Source organism: Anolis carolinensis, unplaced genomic scaffold (assembly GCF_035594765.1).
Source record: "Anolis carolinensis isolate JA03-04 unplaced genomic scaffold, rAnoCar3.1.pri scaffold_7, whole genome shotgun sequence".
Taxonomy (NCBI): domain Eukaryota; kingdom Metazoa; phylum Chordata; class Lepidosauria; order Squamata; family Dactyloidae; genus Anolis; species Anolis carolinensis.
The window spans coordinates 39,167,611-39,190,536 of NW_026943818.1; the positions used below are offsets into that span (position 1 = coordinate 39,167,611).

Genomic DNA, 22,926 nt, shown 5'->3' on the forward strand with positions numbered 1-22,926 from the left:
CCAAGGTCTTGTGGCCACTGGCATGACTGCATGGAGCGCCGTTACCTTCCCGCCAGAGCGGTACCTATTCATCTACTCACATTGGCATGTTTTCGAACTGCTAGGTTGGCAGGAGCTGGGGCTAACATTGGGCGCTCATTCAGCTCCCGGGATTTGAACCTGGGACCTTTCGGTCTGCAAGTTCAGTAGCTCAGTGCTTTAACACACTGAGCCACCACCAGGGGCCTGCACTGCCATATAATCCAGTTAAAATCTGATAATCTGTATTTTATAGGCAGTGTGGAAGAGGCCTAAGTGAGCCCTAACTCTGCCTGTGCCCTGGGCTGAGTGGGTTGCTAGGAGACCAAGTGGGCAGAGCTTAGCCTTCTAACTGGCAGCAATTGGATAAAAACGATTATTCCTCTCCCTCTAATTAGGACTTTATTTTCTTTTTGTTGTATCAACCCAGAGACGTGGATGAGGGGTTGTGCTATCAATTTTTGAGGTTGTGGGGTGTTTAGTTTTGTTGTTTTGTCCGCTGCCATGATTCCATCACTCTTTTATATATATAGACTAGCTTTGCCCGGGTTACTTGAAAAAAGTCATTTTTGTTACTTGTACAAAATGCATACGGTTGTGGACGAACTACAGCTCACATCATGCCAGGTTAACCCCGTGAAACTCCAGCAGTACTTAAAGTTTGTTATGTTGGGCATGTTTGCTCTGGATGCATTGTCGGTGGGGTTGAGTGTGCTCTCTGGCTGCAGGTTGAACTACAACTCCCACTCTGGTGAGTCAGTCAAAACCCTCCAGTAGGTTGAGTTAGTCATGGAGGTTCTGTCTGCCAAGTTTGGTCGAGGTCCATCCTCGGTGGAGGTCAGTTTCCCTGGTTGTGGGTGAACTACAACTCCCAGAAAAGAAGGTCAGCTCCCCCCTAAACTTCTTCAGTAATATTTTATTATTATTATTGCTAATAATCATCATTATTAGCACTGATATTGTTCCCTTCTCTGTACTGACTCGCAGCCAGTCATCTATATATGGGAGTGAGAAGCGTGATTCCTAGGCCTGTATCTCGCCCATGTTTTGGATCTGGGCCTTGCCTTTCTGTGCTTGTTTTGCCCCTGTCCCATTCGGCGGGGAGAACCCTTCTTCCGGAAGACGTCAGCCCCACAATCGAAGCTTTGTCCCACTCTGGTGTCATGAGGGGAAATGACCCAGAAGCCGAACAACAACGGGTGGTTTGGGAAGGGTGGGTGTTTTCCTTGGGGGGGGGGGGGTATGGTTCCTTCACCCGAATGCAAACTGTCCGTCCTGATCCGGGAAGGGTCTCGGCAGAGATGCCTGAAGCCCACTCCATCCCCTTCCCCAGTTTGGAGCAGAGACAATGGGCCTCTTATGCCACCCGTCCGGGCTCTGACGCGAATGCTGAACTCCGAATGCCCATTGTTCGGGTCCTGAGTATGAGGAGGAAGGAGGGAGTTAGGGGGTGATTGGGAGGGTCAGGAGAGGATGCTGCCCTGCGCCCGGCACCCCTTCCGGAGGCACTCCTGCATTGGCTCCGTCCCAAGGAAGGTCAGGTAGGTGCCCGTCAGAGGAAGGTGGACCCAGGCAGCAGATGCCGGCACTCCAAACCATCCCTGTGACTTTGGGGTCCTGGGGTGGTCTCTCCTTCCCCCATTCAGCCCCAAGGGCCACCTGAATCGTTTTTGATAACAGACTAATAGAGTTGGAAGAGACTCCATTGGCCATCTAGTCCAACCCTTTACTGCCATGCAGGAAAAGCACAATCAAGGAACCCCTGAAGATGGGCACCCAGCCTCAACAACAACAACAACAACAACAACAACAACAACAACAACAACAACAACAATAATAATAATAATAATAACCACCTCCCAGCAGCAAAGAACTGGTGGGATCACAAACCTGCAAAAGTATTGGAAAATGAGCAGGCAAAGATACTGTGGGACTTCCGAATCCAGACTGACAAAGTTCTGGAACACAACACACCAGACATCACAGTTGTGGAAAAGAACAAGGTTTGGATCATGGATGTCGCCATCCCAGGTGACAGTCGCATAGATGAAAAACAACAGGAAAAACTCAGCCGCTCTCAGGACCTCAAGATTGAACTGCAAAGACTCTGGCAGAAACCAGTACAGGTGGTCCCGGTGGTGATGGGCACACTGGGTGCCGTGCCAAAAGATCTCAGCCGGCATTTGGAAACAATAGACATTGACAAAATCACCATCTGCCAACTGCAAAAGGCCACCCTACTGGGATCTGCACACATCATCAGAAAATACATCACACAGTCCTAGACACTTGGGAAGTGTTCGACTTGTGGTTTTGCGAAACGAAATCCAGCATGTCTATCTTGTTTGCTGTGCCATACAACATCGTTGTGTCAATAATAATAATAATTATTATTATTATTAAACTTATATACCGCTACTCCCGGTTTGGCTCGGTGCGGTTTACAAAAATAGATTAAAACAATACACTTGGCTTTAAAATAACAATAAAAACAATAAAGGCAACAATAAAAGCAACAATAAAAACAGACATAGCCCCGAGTCTTTCACCCATTGAACGCTTGTCGGAAGAGCAAGGTTTTGCAGGCTTTCCGAAAGGCAAGTAAGTCTCGGATGGTTCAAGTTTCCACTGGCAAGGCATTCCATAATTGAGGGGCTACAACCGAGAAGGCTCTCTGCCTAGTGAAAGACAAATGATAAGTCCGTATGTTAGGGACTTCAAGCAAATTTTGGTCTTCGGACCGAAGTAATCTCTGGGGTTGGTAGGGGGATAAGCGGGCCCTCAGGTACGCTGGCCCCAGACCATGTAAGGCCTTGAAAGTTAGTACCAGTATCTTGAAAGTAATCCGGTACTCAATCGGAAGCCAGTGCAGCTGTTGTAGAATTGGGGTGATACGCCACCTCGCCGGCACCCCGGCGAGAAGACGAGCCGCCGTGTTTTGCACCAGCTTCAGTTTCCGGATCACTGACAGAGGAAGGCCAATGTAGAGGGCATTACAGTAGTCGAGCCTCGAGATGACCGTCGCCTGGATCACCGTCGCCAGGTCGTTCCTAGATAAGTAGGGAGCCAGTCGCCTAGCCTGGCGTAGATGGAAAAACGCAGATCTGCTCCCAGCAGAGACCTGGGCCTCCATTGTGAGCAGAGGGTCCAATAAGACCCCAAGACTTTTTACAGAAGATGACGGACGTAGTGTCTCACCATCCAGGGTAGCAGCTGGATCTCCCTCCCACCCGGACGGCCCAGCCAAAGGATCTCCGTCTTCGCTGGATTCACCCTCAACCTGCTGGCACGCAACCATCCAGTAACGGCCTCAAGGCACTGATGGAAACTATTGGGTACGGAGTCCGGCCGGCCCTCCATCCTCAGAATGAGCTGGGTGTCATCCGCGTACTGGTGGCACTCGAGCCCAAAGCTCCGCACCAGTCGGGCAAGCGGTCGCAAATAGATGTTAAATAATAGAGGAGAGAGAATAGCTCCCTGCGGGACCCCACAAGTTAGCGGAGACCACGCGGAAACCAACCCTCCCCTCACCACCCGCTGTCCCCGATTCTGGAGGAAGGAGGACACCCATTTCAGGGGTATCCCCCTCACCCCCGTCATGGCTAGGCGGTGGGTCAATAGATTGTGGTCGACCGTATCAAATGCTGCTGTGAGATCCAATAACACGAGCAGCGCTGATCCGCCTTGATCCCTCTGGCAGCGAAGTTGGTCTGTGATGGCGACCAGCACAGTCTCCGTCCCGTGCCCCTTACGGAAGCCGGACTGGAAGGGATCAAGTCCGGCTGTGTCATTGAGGAACTGCTGCAACTGTTCCACTGCTGCTCTCTCAACCAGCTTGCCCAGAAACGGAAGGTCCGACACTGGGCGGTAGCTAGCGGGAAGCGAACGATCTAAGTCTGGTTTCTTCAGCAGCGGAGATACCGATGCCTCTTTTAAACCCTCTGGGAAAACTCCTTGCTCAAGGGAGCTATTTATTATATTCAACAGAGGTTCACGTAATCCATCTAGGCAGGATTTTACTAGCCAGGAGGGACACGGATCGAGGGAGCAGGTGGTCGGCCTAGCTGCAGTCATGATCCTGTCGACAGCCTCTGCATCCAGCGGGGTAAACCGGTCCAGGATGGGCCCAGAGAGTGGCCACGGAGTCTCAAGTTCAGTTACTGTATCCATCGTGGCAGGGAGTTCCCGGCGAAGAAGCGAGATCTTGTCTGCAAAATAGCTCTGGAAAACCTCAGCAGAAGGAGCCAGGTCATTATTGTTTGGAACAGAAGGGACCTTGGTCAGGGATCTAATGATCTTAAATAATTGTGCTGGGTGTGAGCTCGCAGACGCTATCAAGGAAGCATAATACGACTTTTTTGCCTCGGTGATAGTCTGCTCATAAGACTCTCTGGACTTCTTATAAGCTGATTCCGATTCCTCATCACGGCGTTCCCACCACATGACCTCTAGCTGTCTCTTCTCCCGTTTCATCGCACGGAGCTCCTCAGTGAACCAAGGAGACCGATTCTTACGGGGTCGGAGAAGGCGTCTGGATTCGGAAGTCTGGAAATCCTCTGTTTTCAGAGTATTGCTTTTTATTTACTGTTCTGATTTTTGAGTTTTTTAATATTGGTAGCCAGATTTTGTTCATTTTCATGGTTTCTTTCTTTCTGTTGAAGTTGTCCACATGCTTGTGGATTTCAATGGCAGACATGAATCAACCTAGGGCAGTTAACGACTCTTAACAAAGGATGCCCCAGAGGCAGGAAGAAGACAGCAGATAAGCTTTTCAATGCTAATTAAAGTGATTAACTACACAACATTCACACTGACCTCTCTCACCCTAGACTTTCCACAGATATATATTAACCTCTTTGCTTAGTTTTCTCCATACCTCACAACCTCTGAGGATGCCTGCCATAGATGTGGGCAAAACGTCAGGAGAGAATGCTTCTGGAACATGGCCACACAGCCCGAAAGACATACAACAACCCTGTGATCCTGGCCATGAAAGCCTTCGACAACACATTATACAGTTAATCTCCAACTTATAAACAAAATAGGTTCTGCAGGTATGTCCTTACAATCTATCACTGTGTGTATGGACTTATGAACTCATTTACAATTTTCTTAGACGAGTCAGAGGAGGCTTGTCCAGTTCCTTCCCCTGGAATAGAGCCTCCAGCACCTTCCAAGGACTAACCAGGGCTGGACCTGCTTAGCTTCCAAGTCCAGATCCGCTCCCTTTCATTTCCCACGAGGTCCGGCAGCACCTGCAGTCCTTGGCCGCGGCCTCCTCCTTCCAAGGCGTCCTCCCTGGAGAGGTCCCGACTCCGTTCTCACACGGCATCATGGAAAGAGGAGCCGAGCCAAGAGGCAAGAAGGGCCAAAGGAGGAGGAGGAGGAAGAGGCCACACACACTTCCAAACCATTCAGTCCCAGAATCATAGAATAATAGAGTTGGAAGACACCACATGGGCCATGTAGTCCAATGCCCTTCTGGCATGCGGGAAAGCATAATCAAAGTATCCTGACAGGTGGCCATCCAGGCTCTATTATTATTATTATTATTATTATTATTATTATTATTATTATTATTATTATTATTATTTTATTGTATGACGCAGCAAACAAGATAGACATGCTGGATTTGACTTCAATCTAGTTTGTAGTGCGGTTTTCTTGTACTGGTCTGCTGTGCTTTGAGGAGTTTTTGATTTTTTACTTCAATCAAAACGGGTTCAATAATAATAATTATTATTATTATTATGGCACAGCAAACGAGATATAATAATAATACTGTCTACTTTTGACCTCAGTGGAGGTGGATGCAGGTTTGCTTTTGGACTTCAGTGAGTACAATTATATCTAAAGACTATGGACTATGGACATAATCAAAATACCATGATAGGTGACCATCCAGGCTCTATTATTATTATTATTATTATTACTATTATTATTGACACAAAGATAGAGTATGACACAGCAAACGAGATATATATGCCGGATTTCGTATCACAAAATCACAAGTCGAACACTTCCCAAGTGTTTAAGACTGTGTGATGTATAATTAATAATAATAATAGTGTTGGAAGAGACCACATGGTCCATCTAGTCCAACTCCCTTCTGCCATGCAGGAAAAGCACAATCAAAGCCTCCCCGACAGATGGCCACCCAGCCTCTGCTTCATGATTAATAATAATAATAATGCTGTCTACTTTAGACCTCAGTGGAGGTGGATGCATGATTGCGTTTGGACTTCAGTGAGTACAATTATACTGAAAGATTATGTTTAAGAATGATACCCTGTGTACTCAATACAGAGATAAACCTACATCCTATCTATAACTGAATTTTAATATGTCTGTATGGTGAACGAATACAAGATGTTTATGTTTAAACAAGATACGTTATTTTTCAAAGAAAACTTTCTTTTTAAAAAAAAAAAAATTCTGAGTGCATATTTTAAACTAAAAGGATTTTAAAGCGAGTGTATATCTATCTTTTGGGCCATTATGACTGCAAAGAAACAACCAAATATATTTTTGTAGTGGTATGTCGGAGACATGGTTCTTCAGTCTAACAGCTGAGTTACCTGTGTGCCATTACGTGAATGGCACACAGGTATTCGAATGTGATTTTCCTGCTTCTTGGCAGGGGTCAGGAGTGGATGGCCCAACTCTATGATTCTATGAATGCTTGTGAATATCACTTGTTCAAAGAGTTGACTTCTGACAAGGTCTTGCTTTTCTTGACTAGGGAAGGGGGCGTGGCTTAGAGGGGTGGGCGTGGCTCCTGCTCAAGAGGGCGGGGCTGAGCCTCTCCCCCAGTCCAAGATGCAGGGCTGCAAGGGGGAGGTGGGCGGGGCCACAAATGGGCAGCCAGGACTGGGAGGGGCGGAGTTACGAGCTCTGAGTCAGGGCTGAGCTTCTATCCCTGTCCTGCGGCGCCTGCCAGGACACAGGAGGCGGGGCTAGAGGAGGGGGCGGGGTCTCTTCCCAAGTGCCTGACGGGGCTGGACGTCTCTACCCCGCCCCCGTGTTCTAAAAAGTGCCTCAGGAGAGGGATACAGAGACTCTTGGGAAGAGGCCCCGCCCCTAGCCCCGCCCTTTAGTCCTAAAAGGCCTCTCAGGAGAGGAGTAGAGGCTCAGCCCTGTCTCGCGCTCTTGGGAAGAGGCCCCGCCCCTAGCCCCGCCCTTTAGTCCTAAAAGGCCTCTCAGGAGAGGTATAGAGGCTCAGCCCTGTCTCGCGCTCTTGGGAAGAGGCCCCGCCCCTAGCCCCGCCCTTTAGTCCTAAAAGGCCTCTCAGGAGAGGTATAGAGGCTCAGCCCTGTCTCGCGCTCTTGGGAAGAGGCCCCGCCCCTAGCCCCGCCCTTTAGTCCTAAAAGGCCTCTCAGGAGAGGTATAGAGGCTCAGCCCTGTCTCGCGCTCTTGGGAAGAGGCCCCGCCCCTAGCCCCGCCCTTTAGTCCTAAAAGGCCTCTCAGGAGAGGAGTAGAGGCTCAGCCCTGTCTCGTGCTCTTGGGAAGAGGCCCCGCCCCTAGCCCCGCCCTTTAGTCCTAAAAGGCCTCTCAGGAGAGGTATAGAGGCTCAGCCCTGTCTCACGCTCTTGGGAAGAGGCCCCGCCCCTAGCCCCGCCCTTTAGTCCTAAAAGGCCTCTCAGGAGAGGAGTAGAGGCTCAGCCCTGTCTCGTGCTCTTGGGAAGAGGCCCCGCCCCTAGCCCCGCCCTTTAGTCCTAAAAGGCCTCTCAGGAGAGGTATAGAGGCTCAGCCCTGTCTCGCGCTCTTGGGAAGAGGCCCCGCCCCTAGCCCCGCCCTTTAGTCCTAAAAGGCCTCTCAGGAGAGGAGTAGAGGCTCAGCCCTGTCTCGTGCTCTTGGGAAGAGGCCCCGCCCCTAGCCCCGCCCTTTAGTCCTAAAAGGCCTCTCAGGAGAGGAGTAGAGGCTCAGCCCTGTCTCGCGCTCTTGGGAAGAGGCCCCGCCCCTAGCCCCGCCCTTTAGTCCTAAAAGGCCTCTCAGGAGAGGTATAGAGGCTCAGCCCTGTCTCGCGCTCTTGGGAAGAGGCCCCGCCCCTAGCCCCGCCCTTTAGTCCTAAAAGGCCTCTCAGGAGAGGAGTAGAGGCTCAGCCCTGTCTCGCGCTCTTGGGAAGAGGCCCCGCCCCCTTCTCTAGCTCCACCCTCTGTGTCCCAACAAGAGCCTTAGGAGAGGTATAGATTCTCAGCCGTGTCTCAGGCTCTTGGGAAGAAACCACGCCCCTCCCCATGTCCTAATAGGTGCCATCACCGCCCCCCTGGATCGCTGCAGCGCCCACCAGGGGGCGGTAGCGCCTACTTTGGGAACCACTGATATAGACAGACACAGAGGCAATTTAACATTCCTGCTTCCAGCTTCCTGAGGGTCTGCTCGATTCCAGCCATGGGGAGCTGCTTCTTCACTGTCCACTTGTGACACCGAGTCCTTGATGGAATACTTCCTCATTCTTCCGCACACTGCTGGAAAGTTTTTATGGTGTCGTAAATTCGTTAAATTAGCCTCCCAGCATAAAGCAGTACCTACATTTCCTACTTGACAGATGCAACTGTCTTTCGGTCAACAGCAAACTAGGCTATTAATGGTCGGGAGCTTACTCCGACCCGGGCTGGCTTCGAACTCATGACAGTCTGGTCCTTGCTACCTTGGACTATTAATCTTTGTATTCTTGGGCTATTGCTATTTCAATAGCACTTTTTCTTCTGCTTTTTGGGAGATGCCCATTTTCTGTGTTGTATATACTTTTCGTAAATAAACTACTCATACCCATACTGGATTCTGTGTGATGCTGGGTGAAAACGTGTTCCTTCCGGACTAGAGTCAGTCCAACACCCTTTTACTTCTTGTTTCTCTCCCGGCAGCTTTGACATTGAGAATGGCTTTTCTCCGGGCCGGAGCCCACTGGAGCCCTTGGCCAGCCCGGGCCAGGGGCTGGTGCTGCAGGGGCCCGCTACTCACGGCCAGCGCCGGGAATCCTTCCTCTACCGCTCCGACAGCGACTATGACCTCTCCCCGAAAGCCATGTCCCGCAATTCCTCCGTGGCCAGCGAGATGTAAGCACATCGAGTCTGCTCCGTTGTTGGGAACGGGGTGAGCGGGTGGGAGGCACACGTGAATGACAACAGGACCAAATGTTTCTCACCTGCACATAAAAAGCTCCACTCTTCCGTCGGGGAATGGTGCAGAGACTCACACAGGTTTCTGTATCTCTAGTATGCTCTATTTCTTTCTTTTCAGACACGGAGAGGACCTGATTGTGACCCCCTTTGCACAGGTAGGAGATCTTTGGAGAGATTATTATTATTATTTTATTATGACACAGCAAACAAGATAGATACGCTGGATTTCATATCACAAAATCACAAGTCGAACACTTCCCAAGTGTCAGCTCTAGTTTGTAGTGCGGTTTTCTTGTACTGGTTTTTTGTCTGCTGTGCTTTGAGGAGTTTCTGATTTTATTTTTATATATAATTTTTATTTATGTTTTTCACAATCTGCCAGAGTCTTTGAAGTTCAATCTTAAGGTCTTGACAGCGGCTGAGTTTTTCCTGTTGTTTTTCGTCACCTGGGATGGCGACATCAATGATCCAAACCTTTTTCTTTTCCACAACTGTGATGTCTGGTGTGTTGTGTTCCAGAACTTTGTCAGTGTGGATTCGGAAGTCCCACAGTCTCTTTGCGTGCTCATTTTCCAATACTTTTGTAGGTTTGTGATCCCACCAGTTCTTTGCTGCTGGGAGGTGGTACTTGAGGCATAAGTTCCAATGAATCGTTTGGGCCACATAGTTGTGCCTCTGTTTGTAGTCTGTCTGTGCAATTTTCTTGCAGCATCAATGGTTTTGTCAGCTTCCTTGCACAGTCTGCATTTTGGGTCATCAGCTGATTTTTCGATCTTGGCCTTAATTGCCTTTGTCCTGATGTCTTGCTCCTGGGCTGCAAGGATCAGGCCTTCTCGCTCCTTCTTCAGAGTCCCATTCATGAGCCAGAGCCAGGTCTTCTCCTTGTCAGTTTTTCCTTCAATTTTGTCAAGGAACTTTCCATGCAATGTTTTGTTGTGCCAGCTGTCAGCTCTAGTTTGTAGTGCGGTTTTCTTGTACTGGTTTTCTGTCTGCTGTGCTTTGAGGAGTTTCTGATTTTTGACTTCAATCAAAGCAGGTTCTTCACTTTGCTTTACATATTCTGCCAGGGCATGTATTATTATTATTATTATTATTATTATTATTATTATTATTATTATTTATGTACAGCATTTATATTCCGCTCTTTTCAACCAGAAGGGGACTCAGGGCGGATCACAGAACACATATACGGCAAACATTCAATGCCGTTAGACACAGACAGGACAGACAACAGTACAGAGAGAGGTATATAGGCATTTCCTATCTTCGGCGCCCTGGAGGTAGTGATTGATTCCGGCCACTTGGCGGTGCTGTCGCTCCATCCTCTATATCAGTGGTTCCCAAACTTATTTGACTCAGCGCCCCCTGGGAAAGGGGGCGTGGCTTAGATGGGTGGGCGTGTCTCCTGCTCATGAGGGCAGGGCTGAGCCTCTCCCCTAGTCCAAGATGCAGGGTGGGAGGGGGAGGTGGGCGGGGCCACAAATGGGCAACCAGGACTGGGATGGGCGGAGTTACGAGCTCTGAGGTAGGGCTGAGCTTCTATCCCTGTCCTGCGGTGTCTCCCAGGACACAGGGGGCGGGGCTAGAGGAGGGGGCGGGGCCTCTTCCCAAGTGCTTCCCCCGTGTTCCAACAAGCACCTCAGGGGAAGTATACAGAGGCTCAGCCCTGTCTCACGCTCTTGGAAGAAGGCCCCGCCCCCACCCATAGCCCCGCCCTTTAGTCCTAAAAGGCCTCTCAGGAGAGGTATAGAGGCTCAGCCCTGTCTCAGGCTCTTGGGAAGAGGCCCCGCCCCCACCCCTAGCCCCGCCCTTTAGTCCTACAAGGCCTCTCAGGAGAGGTATAGAGGCTCAGCCCTGTCTCAGGCTCTTGGAAGGAAGCCTCGCCCCCTTCTCTAGCTCCGCCCTCTGTGTCCCAACAATAATAATAATAATAATAATAATAATAATAATAATAATAATAAAACTTTATTTATACCCCACCACCATCTCCCCAATGGGGACTCGGGGCGGCTTACATGGGGCCACGCCCAAAACAAGCACCTCAGGAGAGATATAGATGCTCAGCCCTGTCTCGGGCTCTTGGGAAGAGGCCCCGCCCCTCCCCTGGACCCGCCCCCATGTCCCAATAGGTGCCATCGCCCCCCCCCCCCCCCGGATCGCTGCAGCACCCACTTTGGGAATCACTGCTCTGTGTCAAAGATTTCCTCCTTTTTTCGATTGGCGGCATTTTTCTGGTATTTCCTTATAGTGCCATTAAAATACCACCCTGCTTAAGCAGTACCTATTTATCTACTCAGAGCTGTTTTCGATCTGCTAGGTGGGCAGTGAGCTGGGCTGAAGGTCGGGTGCTCACCCCCGAACTGCCAACCTTTTGATTGGCAAGATTTATCACAGCTGCTAAAGCCCAGCTCTTTGATAATGATGATAAATAATAATAATAATAATAATAACAACAACAACAACAGCAACAACATGGGCAAGCTTAGCACACAGCTGTAGTAAATCTTGTCAATCCAAGGTTGACAGTTTGAAGCCCAGGTCAGGGTGAGCTCCTAGCCTTTAGCCTAGCTTCCGCCAACCTAGCGGTTCGAAAGCCCAAATAAAAATGAGATAGAATGGGCTTGCATCTCTCAGGGGCTGCCTCACCAAGACTGAGTTAAAAATAGAAGCTGATAAGGCAATATTTATTATTATTATTATTATTATTATTATTAATAATAATAATACAATATAATAATAATAATACACTATTATAATGGTATATTTATATTACATGTGATATTACTAATAATATTACAATATAGTGTTATAGTACAATATAGCAATATATAATGCTTATATTGTGCTGTATGAATAATATAATATACTAGCTGTGCCCAGCCACGCGTTGCTGTGGCGAAGTGTGGTGGTATGGGAAATAAAGTATTGAGGAATTGATGGTAGTTAAGGTAAAGGGTAAAGGTTTTACCTTACATTAAGTCCATTATAAATGGGTTATATAGCTGTGTGGAAGGGCCTTGAGTCTACACTGCCATATAATCCAGTTAAAATCAGATAATCTGTATTTTATAGGCAGTGTGGAAGAGGCCTAAGTGAGGCCTAACTCTGCCTGGCTGAGTGGGTTGCTAAGAGACCAAGTGGGCGGAGCTTAGCCTTCTAACTGGCAGCAATTGGATAAAAACAATTATTCCCCTCCCTCTAATTAGGACTTTATTTTTCTTTTCTTTTTGTTGTATGAACGTAGAGGCATGGATGAGGGGTTGTGCGGCCAAGTTTAGTGTTTCTGGGATGTGTCGTTTTGTTTTGTCCTAGGCCGAAATTTCATTACTCTTTTATATATATAGATTGTATATACATATGGCTTGTAAGCCGCCCTGAGTCCCCTTCAGGGTGAGAAGGGAGGGATATAAATGTCGCTAATAAATAGATAATTTTATTTCTTACTTGCATCTCTTTGTGGCTCGAGGGGAGTTACAGAAAAATGGAAATACATAAAATTGTAAAAAATAGCACAAATACACATAGCCACTCGGAGTCCCATTTGGGAAGGTAAAGTGGGGTATAAATAATAATAATAATGCCGTGTACAAAAATATTTGAGTCCGTAATTTTCAGGATCAGGCGGGATCGGTTGCCTTTTGGGTATTATTATATGTCCTGAATTCCTTCCTTGCTCCAGGTCCTGGCCAGCCTTCAGACAGTGAGAAGCAACTTTGCCGTCTTGACCCACGTGCAGCAAGAGCGCAGCGGCAACAAGTAAGAGGGGAACAAAAGGGAGAAAGCGATGATTTTTTACCGTGTCAGAAGCGAATTGAGACTACAGTTATAATGTACTCGCTGTGCCCGGCCACGCGTTGCTGTGGCGAAGTCTGGTGTTCTGGGAAATAAAGTCTTGAGGAATTGGTGGTAGTTAAGGTCAAGGGTTAAGGTTTTCCCCTGACATTAAGTCCAGTTGTGTCCAATGACTCTGGGGGTTGGTGCTCATCTCCATTTCTAAGCCGAAGAGCCGGCGTTGTCCGTAGACTCCTCCAAGGTCATGTGGGATGACTGCATGGAGCACCATTACCTTTCCGGCCGGAGAAGTACCTATTCATCTACTCTCATTTGCATGTTTTTGAACTTTAGGGTTGGCAGAAGCTGGGGCTAACAGTGGGGGCTCTCTCCTCTCCCCCAATTCAAACCTGCGACCTTTCGGTCCAGAAGTTCAGCTGGTTAGCGCTTTAACACGGTGCGCCATCAGGGGATATTATTTCCTAAAGGTTGTGAATATACAATATTTTTTATTTTTTTTGTCTGTGTTAGCTGGCCCTGATTGTTTCCTTTGTGGAATTTCCAATTTCCCTGGTTTCAGAGTGTTGCTCTTTATTTACTGTCCTGGTTTTAGAGATTATATTGTTCTGTATTATTCTATCCCAGTAATTATTTCATATTAAAGAAGAATCTCACTTATCCAACATTCGCTTATCCAATGTTCTGGATTATCCAACGCAGTCTGCCTTTTAGTAATCAATGTTTTTTTAGTCAGCGTCTTAAATTCATTGTGATATTTTGGTGGTAAATTTGTAAATACAGTAATTACTACATAGCATTACGGCGCATGGAACTACTTTTTCACTTAGGCCTCTTCCCCAGATTATCTAATTTGCACTGGATTATATGGCAGTGTAGACTCAAGGCCCTTCCACACAGCTATATAACCCATCTACTTTGAACTGGATTATCTTGACTCCACACTGCCATATAATCCACTTCAGTGTGCATTTTATACAGCTGTGTAGAAGGGGCCTCATATAATCCAGTTCTAAGCAGATAATATAAGATTATCAATAATTCTGCCTGTCGCCTGGGCTGAGTGGGTTGCTAGGAGCCCAAGTGGGCGGAGCTTACTTGGCAGTAATTGGATAAAAACAATTATTCATCTCCCTCTAATTAGGACTTTATTTTTCTTTTCTTTTTGTTGTATCAACCTAGAGGCGTGGATGATGGGTTGTGTTGTCAAATTTCGAGGTTGGGGGGCCTGTAGTTTTGTTGTTTTGTCGGTCGCCAGGATTCCATCATTCTTTTAGATATATAGATTAAAAACCCACAAACAAAGTTAAAAACTTGGAATTATGCTAAATGTCCTTTGACCAGAAGTTGGCCACGTGAAGGTCCTCCATTGAGCATGTGGCAGGGCTCTGACCACATTATAGTCTGTGGTTTGCTCTTCTTTTCCACACTCACATGTTGTGAACTCTACTTTGTGGCCCCATTTCTGAAGATTGGTTCTGCACCTCGTGGTGCCAGAGTGCAGTCTTTTATCCATTGGATGGAGGGTAACCAAACCATTAACCAACCAAACCATTAACCAATCAAAAGAGGGGGAACCTGTCCTTTTGGTATTGTGTTGGATCATATTTTGCAAGCTGCTTGTTTTAAGGAGTTTTAAGGTCCCTCTGTGACCTCTCCACATCTTGATCTCTGGGCCTCAAAAGATGCTGTGTTTTTCAGGAGAGCCTCCGGCCCGCCCACACCCAAAGTCAACCTTCCCGGTAAGTGCTTCTACTGTTTGAGGATCTGTGGGATGCAATTTGAACTTCGTTTTGATTCTTCTGCATTTTGTCCTGAAGTTTTGCCTGCATCTGTGGCTGGCATCTTCTGAGGATCTGATGGGCGTCAAGCAAGTGGGGTGTATATATCTATCTGTGGAACAATGTCCAAGGTGGGACATTATTCCCTGATTTGCAAGTTACTCCATTCGAGTGAGAGTAACTGAGAAGATTGCATAGTCCATAGTGAAGGCATAGAAGTAGCCTGGCCTTTGTTCCCTTTGAACTGTTTATTTCCTGGAGACATCCCTTGTCTGGGTGGCGTTCAGTAGCCCTTAGAAGCATAGAATCCTAAAATAATTGAGTTGGAAGAGACCACATGGGCCATCTAGTCCAAACCCCACGGAAGCGAGTCAAGTCTCATCTTCAAGCTAGTACTCCTTTGAGTTTGAGTTTTTCTGCCTCCCGCAGAAGATGCTGTCCAGAAATTGGCCATGGAGACGTTGGAGGAGCTGGACTGGTGCCTGGACCAGCTGGAGACGCTGCAGACCCGCCACTCGGTCAGCGAGATGGCCTCCAACAAGGTGAGGAACCCAACATTTCCTCCTTCTGAGCACAACAGAGTTAACTCCCAAGGCTGGGTTACAAGAGTTACAGCCAATGCTCCTTCTGCCATAAGTAAGGGGAATGACCATTGTGAGCATGCAAGGGGTGTCAGTGCATTTGTATCTCTTTGGTGTAGTCCTGACAGAGATCTCCTTCGACAGAGGAGCCCACAAGATCCGCGTGTGCATTTCACACTGATGAGGCAATGCGCTGTTTCCTCCAAACCCTCCAGCTGTGTCTCAACCAGAGCTTGGAAAAGTTATTGTTAATGTGGGATTTGTGTATTGATAGTGTTTAAATGCAATTTGTGCCATGCTTGTATTGCAACTGATTGCATCATCCAGAATGTACTATAGTGTGGGAAGAGTTAATTGCCAAGAAGCTATGATGTCCTTGATGTGTGGCTGGAACTAGGGAGTATCCAGACACAAGTATTTGTGCATAATGATTGCATCAGTTCAGTTGAGTTCTGTCTGCCTAGAGTTAATGTGGGATTTGTGTATTGATAGTGTTTAAATGCAATTTGTGCCATGCTTGTATTGCAACTGATTGCATCATCCAGAATGTACCATAGTGTGGAAAGAGTTAATTGCCAAGAAGCTATGATGACTTTGATGTGTGGCTGGAACTAGGGAGTATCCTGACACAAGTGTTTGTGCATAACGATTGCATCAGTTCAGTTCAGTTGAGTTCTGTCTGCCTAGAGTTCGAGTCAAGTTCTGTTGGAGAACAGAACATTCCTGTGTTCGTCTGTCATCTGCAAGTCTATTCGTGTTGATTACGGCTGCATACAGTAAAACTTTGTAAATAGTTTTACCAACGTCTCTGAGTGTCTCTTTGTTCTGCGTTCCACTGCTTCCATCCAACTACTGCTGCGCTGCTAATACTCTAACAGTTATTCCCTTATTGTATCAACACCCGCCCCAGCATCTCCCAAGCAACATTCCGGGAGTGATGGTGTAAAAAAGGAACTTTTCCAAACTCTGGTGTTGACACGAACACCAAACAAACTAGATTAATTTTTTTGTGGTTGTTCTCCTCCAAATGTGTGCGCATCTGATTAACACGGAGCCCTTCTTCAAGATTTTTGGGCCTAAATGCTAAGTATATATATTATTATATGTTGCAGTAGAGTTTCACTTATCCAACACTCGCTTATCCAACATTCTGGATTATCCAATGCATTTTTGTAGTCAATGTTTTCAATCCATCGTGATATTTTCGTGCTAAATTCGTAAATACATTAATTACTACATAGCATTACTGTGCATGGAACTACTTTTTCTGTCAAATTTGTTGTATAACATGATGTTTTGGTGCTTAATTTATAAAATCATAACCTAATTTGATGTTTAATAGGCTTTTCCTGAATCCCTTCTTATTATCCAACATATTCACTTCTCCAACATTCTACCGGCCTGTTTATGTTGGATAGGTGAGACTGTACTGTAGATTTATAATCTTACTAGTTGTGCCCGGCCACGCGTTGCTGTGGCAAAGTGGTGGTGGTATTGGTTAAAAATTGTTGTGTAATTTTTATTTGAAGTTATTTGCATTTTTATTAATTTTATTGTAAGTTATATTTTTATTTATTATATTTTATTATTTTCTTGTATTATTTTTAGTTATTTTCTGTTATTATAGTATTTTATTGTATTAATTTTTAGTGTTTTTTATTATTTTTTATTGAGTTGGAGGAGCTTAGCCTTCTAACTGGGAACAATTGGATAAAAGCAATTATTCCTCTCTCTCTAATTAGGACTTTATTTTTCTTTTCTTTTTGTTGTATCAACCTAGAGGCGTGGATGATGGGTTGTGTTGTCAAATTTCGAGGTTGGGGGGCCTGTAGTTTTGTTGCTTTGTGGGTCACCGTGATGCCATCACTCTTTTATATATATATAGATATTATCTGCTTAGAACTGGATTATATGAGGCCCCTTCTACACAGCTGTATAAAATGCACACTTAAGTGGATTATATGGCAGTGTGGAGTCAAAATAATCCAGTTCAAAGCAAATAATATAAGATTATAAATGGGTTATATAGCTGTGTGGAAGGGCCTTGAGTCTACACTGCCATATAATCCAGGTAAAATCTGATAATCTGTATTTTATAGGCAGTGTGGAAGAGGCCTAAGTGAGGCCTAACTCTGCCTGTCCCCTGGGCTGAGTGGGTTGCTAGGAGACCAAGTGGGCGGAGCTTAGCTTTCTAACTGGCAGCAATTGGCTAAAAACAATTCTTCCTCTCCCTGTAATTAGGACTTTATTTTTCTTTTCTTTTTGTTGTATGAACGTAGAGGCATGGATGAGGGGTTGTGCTGCCAAGTTTAGTGTTTCTGGGATGTGTAGTTTTGTTGTTTTGTCCTAGGCCGAAATTTTATTACCCTTTTATATATATAGATAGATTAACTGTATATTATATATTACATTTAATATTATAATAATATTACAGTATAGTGGTATAGTACAATATAGTAATATATAATGCTAATATTGTGCTATGCTTATAATATAATAAACTGTATGTAAATATTATCTGACATCCATTCTGCGTCCCCTTCAGAGTGAGAAGGGCGGGATAGAAATGTAGTAAATAATAAATAAATAGTGAATAAATCCCGCATGAAGTCGTTCCAACAGTGATATCGATGCTCATGTAAATCCCATTGATTTAATGGGTTTATGCTAGGAAAAACTACCAATAGGATTCACGTTTAGGTGAGTCAACCCAACAATAAACATACATAGAACATGGGAGCATTCTCCTTCTCATTTAAAAAACAGCCAGGATGATTTCAGATTTAAACCTCCCCGGTCCTTTCTCTTGACCTCTATCTAGTTCAAAAGGATGCTCAACCGAGAGCTGACGCATCTCTCCGAGACCAGCCGTTCAGGAAACCAAGTGTCCGAATACATCTCCAGCACTTTTTTGGGTAAGCGGTTATTTTTTATTTCTGTTTTTTTTTTTTTTTAGCTAGGAAGGGCTTGTGGGATTAGTTCAGGTCTCAAGCTATCATAAGATGTGGAATATTATATATATATATATATATATATATATATATATATATTAGCTTGGAGACCCGGCGGTGCCCGGGTCATTTGAGAAAAGCCTTGTTTGCCTGTGTTCCAAGTGTAGCCTATATCCAATGTCAGCTGGGTTCAGTGGGTGCGGGTGAGCTGCAACTCCCATATGCAAGTCCCATCGTCCAGTGTCCGTCCCTCTCCAAACAGAGCCAGGATGTAGAGTAGGTCATGGGGGCTCCATGTACCATGTTTGGTCTTGATCAGTCATTTGTGTGGGTCGCGGTGCTCTCAGGAAGTGAGTGAAGGTATTGGAAGTCCCATCGTCCATGGTCCATCATCCTCCAAACTGCACCTGGGTGTAGAGTGAGTCCTGGGTGTTGTCTGTGTCAAGTTTGGTCTTGATGAGACATTGATGGGGGTGACAGTGGTCTCGGGAAGTGAGTGAACATACTGCAAGTCCCATCATCCAAGGTCCAAGCTCTTTCAAACCTCACCAAGATGTAGAGTGGGCCATGGTGGCTCCATGTGCCAAGTTTGGTCTTGATCAGTCATTGGTGGGGGTCACAGTAGTCCCAGGAAGTGAGTGAAGATAGTGCAAGTCCCATCATCCACGGTCCCTCTTCCCCCAAACTGCACCAGGATGTAAAGTGGGCTACCCTGCACCTGCGTGTCAAGTTTGATCCAGTTTTGTCATTCATGGGCATCACAGAGGTTTGTGGGAGGTGAATTGGATGAAGGTACTGCAAATCCCATAATCCTTGGTCCATCCTCCTTCAAACTGCTGCAGCATGTGAAGTGTGTCATTTGGGATCTGTGTGCCTGGTTTGGTTCAGTTCAGTGATTTGTGGCAGTTGCTGTGGTCTCAAGAAGTGAGGGAAGGTACTGCAAATCCCATCATCCTTGGTCCATCCTGCCCCAATATACATCAGGACGTAATGGGGGCCACAGGGGTTCTGTGTGCCAAGTTTGGTCCATTTCCATCCTTGGTGGGCATTGCAGTAGTCTGTGGGAGTTAAAGTGTTTGAAAGTACTGCAAATCCCATCATCCGTGGTCCATCCTCCCCCAAATGGCACCAGGACATAATGTGCCTCATGGGGGTTAAATGTGTCAAGTTTGGGCCAGATCCGTCATTTCTGGTGGTCTCAGTGGCCTGTGGAAGGGTCGGCCAATCAGAAAACTGCCACATACCCAGATACATACATACAAACATTCACTTTTATTTTTATATATATATATATATATATATATATATATATATATATATATATATATATATATATTCTTATACATGTATTACAATATAAAAGAAAAAGAAAAAAGAAAAAAAACAAAAAGTACGAGGATTTACGGAGACTGAAATTTTTTGGGACAGAATATTATCTTCAGAGAGAAAAAAATAATTACAAAAATGTACAAAAAATTGAAACGGAGCATGTCAAGGATTGTATGGTGAAACAGGCCGCAAATATTGGAAGACAATTTAGATTGAAAGAATGGAACGGGAAGTTAAAACTTATGGATGCATATGGTCTCGAGGAAAATTGGATCAAAATGATAAGACGGTTGGTGTATCACACCACAAAAATATAATAAAAATTTGAAAACGAACTTTTGGAAATGTGAATCCCAGGAAGGTACCTTCCACCATATGTGGTGGATGTGTCCAAAAGCAAAAGAATTTCAGAAGAGAATACACGAAGAAATTCAAAAAATCCTGAACTTAAAGTTTGACATGCTACCGGGAACCTATCTATTAAGAATAACTAATGAGCATCTAGAGAAGAATCAAAGAAATATTAATAACGGCAGTGAGAATAGTCTACGCCAGTGGTTCCTAAACTTATTTGGCCTGCCGCCCCCTTTCCAGAAAAAATATGACTCTGCACCCCTGGAAAGGGGGGGGCGTGGCTTCGAGGGGTGGGCGTGGCTCCTGCTCAAGAGGGCGGGGCTGAGCCTCTCCCCTAGTCCAAGATGCAGGGCTGCGAGGGGGAGGTGGGCAGGGCCACAAATGGGTGGCCAGGACTGGGATGGGCGGAGTTACGAGCTCTGAGGCAGGGCTGAGCTTCTATTGCTGTCCTGCGGCACCTGCCAGAATTTGGGGGCGGGGCTAGAGAAGGGGGCGGGGCCTCTTCCCAAATGCCTGACGGGGCTGGACCTCTATATTCCGCCCCCGTGTTCTGATATACAGGAACACGGAACAAAGATCTTTCTTTCTTGAATTGCAATGTTGCCACCTCTGCCATAGCAGAGAAGGACCAGGCATTTAAGGAAAATCCAAGGTCTTTCTTTCATGAGAAAACTATTCATTAGCGCTCTTCAAAAGCAGTCATTTACTCCTCAGTAAACATGCTTGTTCCCTCCTTGGATGAGTTATCACCTCCCTCTTGTCAAACACATTATCCTCCTCTAAACTAGAATGTCCAATGTTGCCACCACTGCCACAGCAAAGAAGGACCAGGCATTTAAGGAAAATCCAAGGTCTTTCTTTCATGAGAAAACTATTCATTAGCGCTCTTCAAAAGCAGTCATTTACTTCTCAGTAAACATGCTTGTTCCCTCCTTGGATGAGTTATCACCTCCCTCTTGTCAAACACATTATCCTCCTCTAAACTAGAATGTCCAATGTTGCCACCTCTGCCATAGCAGAGAAGGACCAGGCATTTAAGGAAAATCCAAGGTCTTTCTTTCATGAGAAAACTATTCATTGGCGCTCTTCAAAAGCAGTCATTTACTTCTCCGCAAACATTCTTGTTCCCTCCTTCGATGAGTTATCACCTCCCTCCTATTAAACACATTATCCTCCTCTAAACTAGAATGTCCAATGTTGCCACCTCTGCCATAGCAGAGAAGGACCAGGCATATAAGGAAAATCCAAGGTCTTTCTCTCATGAGAAAACTATTCATTAGTGTGCTTCAAAAGCAGTCCTTTACTTCTCCGTAAACATTCTCGTTCCCTCCTTCGATGAGTTATCACCTCCCTCCTGTCAAACACATTATCCTCCTCTAAACTAGAATGTCCAATGTTGCCACCACTGCCACAGCAAAGAAGGACCAGGCATTTAAGGAAAATCCAAGGTCTTTCTCTCATGAGAAAACTATTCATTAGTGTGCTTCAAAAGCAGTCCTTTACTTCTCCGTAAACATTCTCGTTCCCTCCTTCGATGAGTTATCACCTCCCTCCTGTCAAACACATTATCCTCCTCTAAACTAGAATGTCCAATGTTGCCACCACTGCCACAGCAAAGAAGGACCAGGCATTTAAGGAAAATCCAAGGTCTTTCTCTCATGAGAAAACTATTCATTAGTGTGCTTCAAAAGCAGTCATTTACTTCTCAGTAAACATGCTTGTTCCCTCCTTGGATGACTTATCACCTCCCTCTTGTCAAACACATTATCCTCCTCTAAACTAGAATGTCCAATGTTGCCACCACTGCCACAGCAAAGAAGGACCAGGCATTTAAGGAAAATCCAAGGTCTTTCTTTCATGAGAATACTATTCATTAGCACTCTTCAAAAGCAGTCCTTTACTTCTCCGTAAACATTCTCGTTCCCTCCTTGGATGAGTTATCACCTCCCTCCTGTTAAACACATTATCCTCCTCTAAACTAGAATGTCCAATGTTGCCACCTCTGCCATAGCAAAGAAGGACCAGGCATTTAAGGAAAATCCAAGGACTTTCTTTCATGAGAAAACTATTCATTAGCGCTCTTCAAAAGCAGTCCTTTACTTCTCCGTAAACATTCTCGTTCCCTCCTTCGATGAGTTATCACCTCCCTCCTGTTAAACACATTATCCTCCTCTAAACTAGAATGTCCATCTGGTGAACGGGCCTTGGCTGCGGAGAGGAATGTGGTTCACGATGCCTGCTTGCAACCATTCTGTCTCTGGTCCCAGAATCCACTGGAACAGACTCTGGCTGCATCTCAGGCCCAAACCCAGAGTCCTCTGGCAAAGCAGGTGCAGGGACAACGACTGGCAGAATGGGCCCGATCTCAGTCTCAGGCGGAGCTACAACACCGTGTTAGCATTTCACCACCCTCTCCATGCAGAGGCCCTATTATTATTTCAATTTTCAGATGCCTAGAAAGTATTTCCTCTTTAGCAATGAGATGAAGGGGAGAGGCTGTACTTTCTTGCTGCCTATGCATTGCACAAACTTGCACGAGGGGGTTAAAGCGAGCCTCGGAAGCATCCTTTTTGGGGACGGGACCGACATTCCGCCACGCACTTCCCTCCCGTTGCCATGGCGAAAGTAATATTATTAGTCCCTGCTGACGTCAAACTTAATTTTGGGGAGGAGAGGAGCTCCCTCGGAACAGCGGAGGCTCCCTTGGCCTGTGGATCGAGCCAAGGCCGAAGCAATAGAGCCTCATCGGACACTCTCATAACACTCTCCTCCACCTCGAGGCTCATGATTTTAACTCCCATGCTTTAATGGCAAACTTTTAAATCACATACAAAGTTTATTGTGTTTTAATATGCATCTCGTGCTATATGTTTTAATCTTGTCGCACCTCAGGATAGCTTCACCTTGCTGAACACACCAGGCTGCACACAGGTTGAAGTCACCAAAACAGCGGGTCACACTCGCAGCTCCAACTTTTTCTCCACTCCAAACTCCAGAA

At 46.0% G+C, this 22,926-nt stretch overlaps 1 protein-coding gene across 4 annotated transcripts in view; it reads left to right on the forward strand.

Moving 5' to 3' along the window:
* The window catches only part of pde4c (phosphodiesterase 4C), a 110,889-nt gene that overhangs the window by 65,451 nt on the left and 22,512 nt on the right, over positions 1–22,926 (forward strand). For 3 of the 4 annotated variants that reach the window (XM_062959971.1, XM_062959972.1, XM_062959974.1), the window contains 6 exons: positions 8,886–9,077; positions 9,262–9,298; positions 12,823–12,899; positions 14,634–14,674; positions 15,143–15,255; positions 18,116–18,209. In XM_062959971.1, coding sequence (XP_062816041.1) covers positions 8,886–9,077; positions 9,262–9,298; positions 12,823–12,899; positions 14,634–14,674; positions 15,143–15,255; positions 18,116–18,209 — 554 coding nt within the window. Of the gene's footprint in view, positions 1–1,269; positions 1,560–8,885; positions 9,078–9,261; positions 9,299–12,822; positions 12,900–14,633; positions 14,675–15,142; positions 15,256–18,115; positions 18,210–22,926 lie in introns of those variants that run through there. The other variant, XM_062959973.1, reaches the window with a different exon arrangement.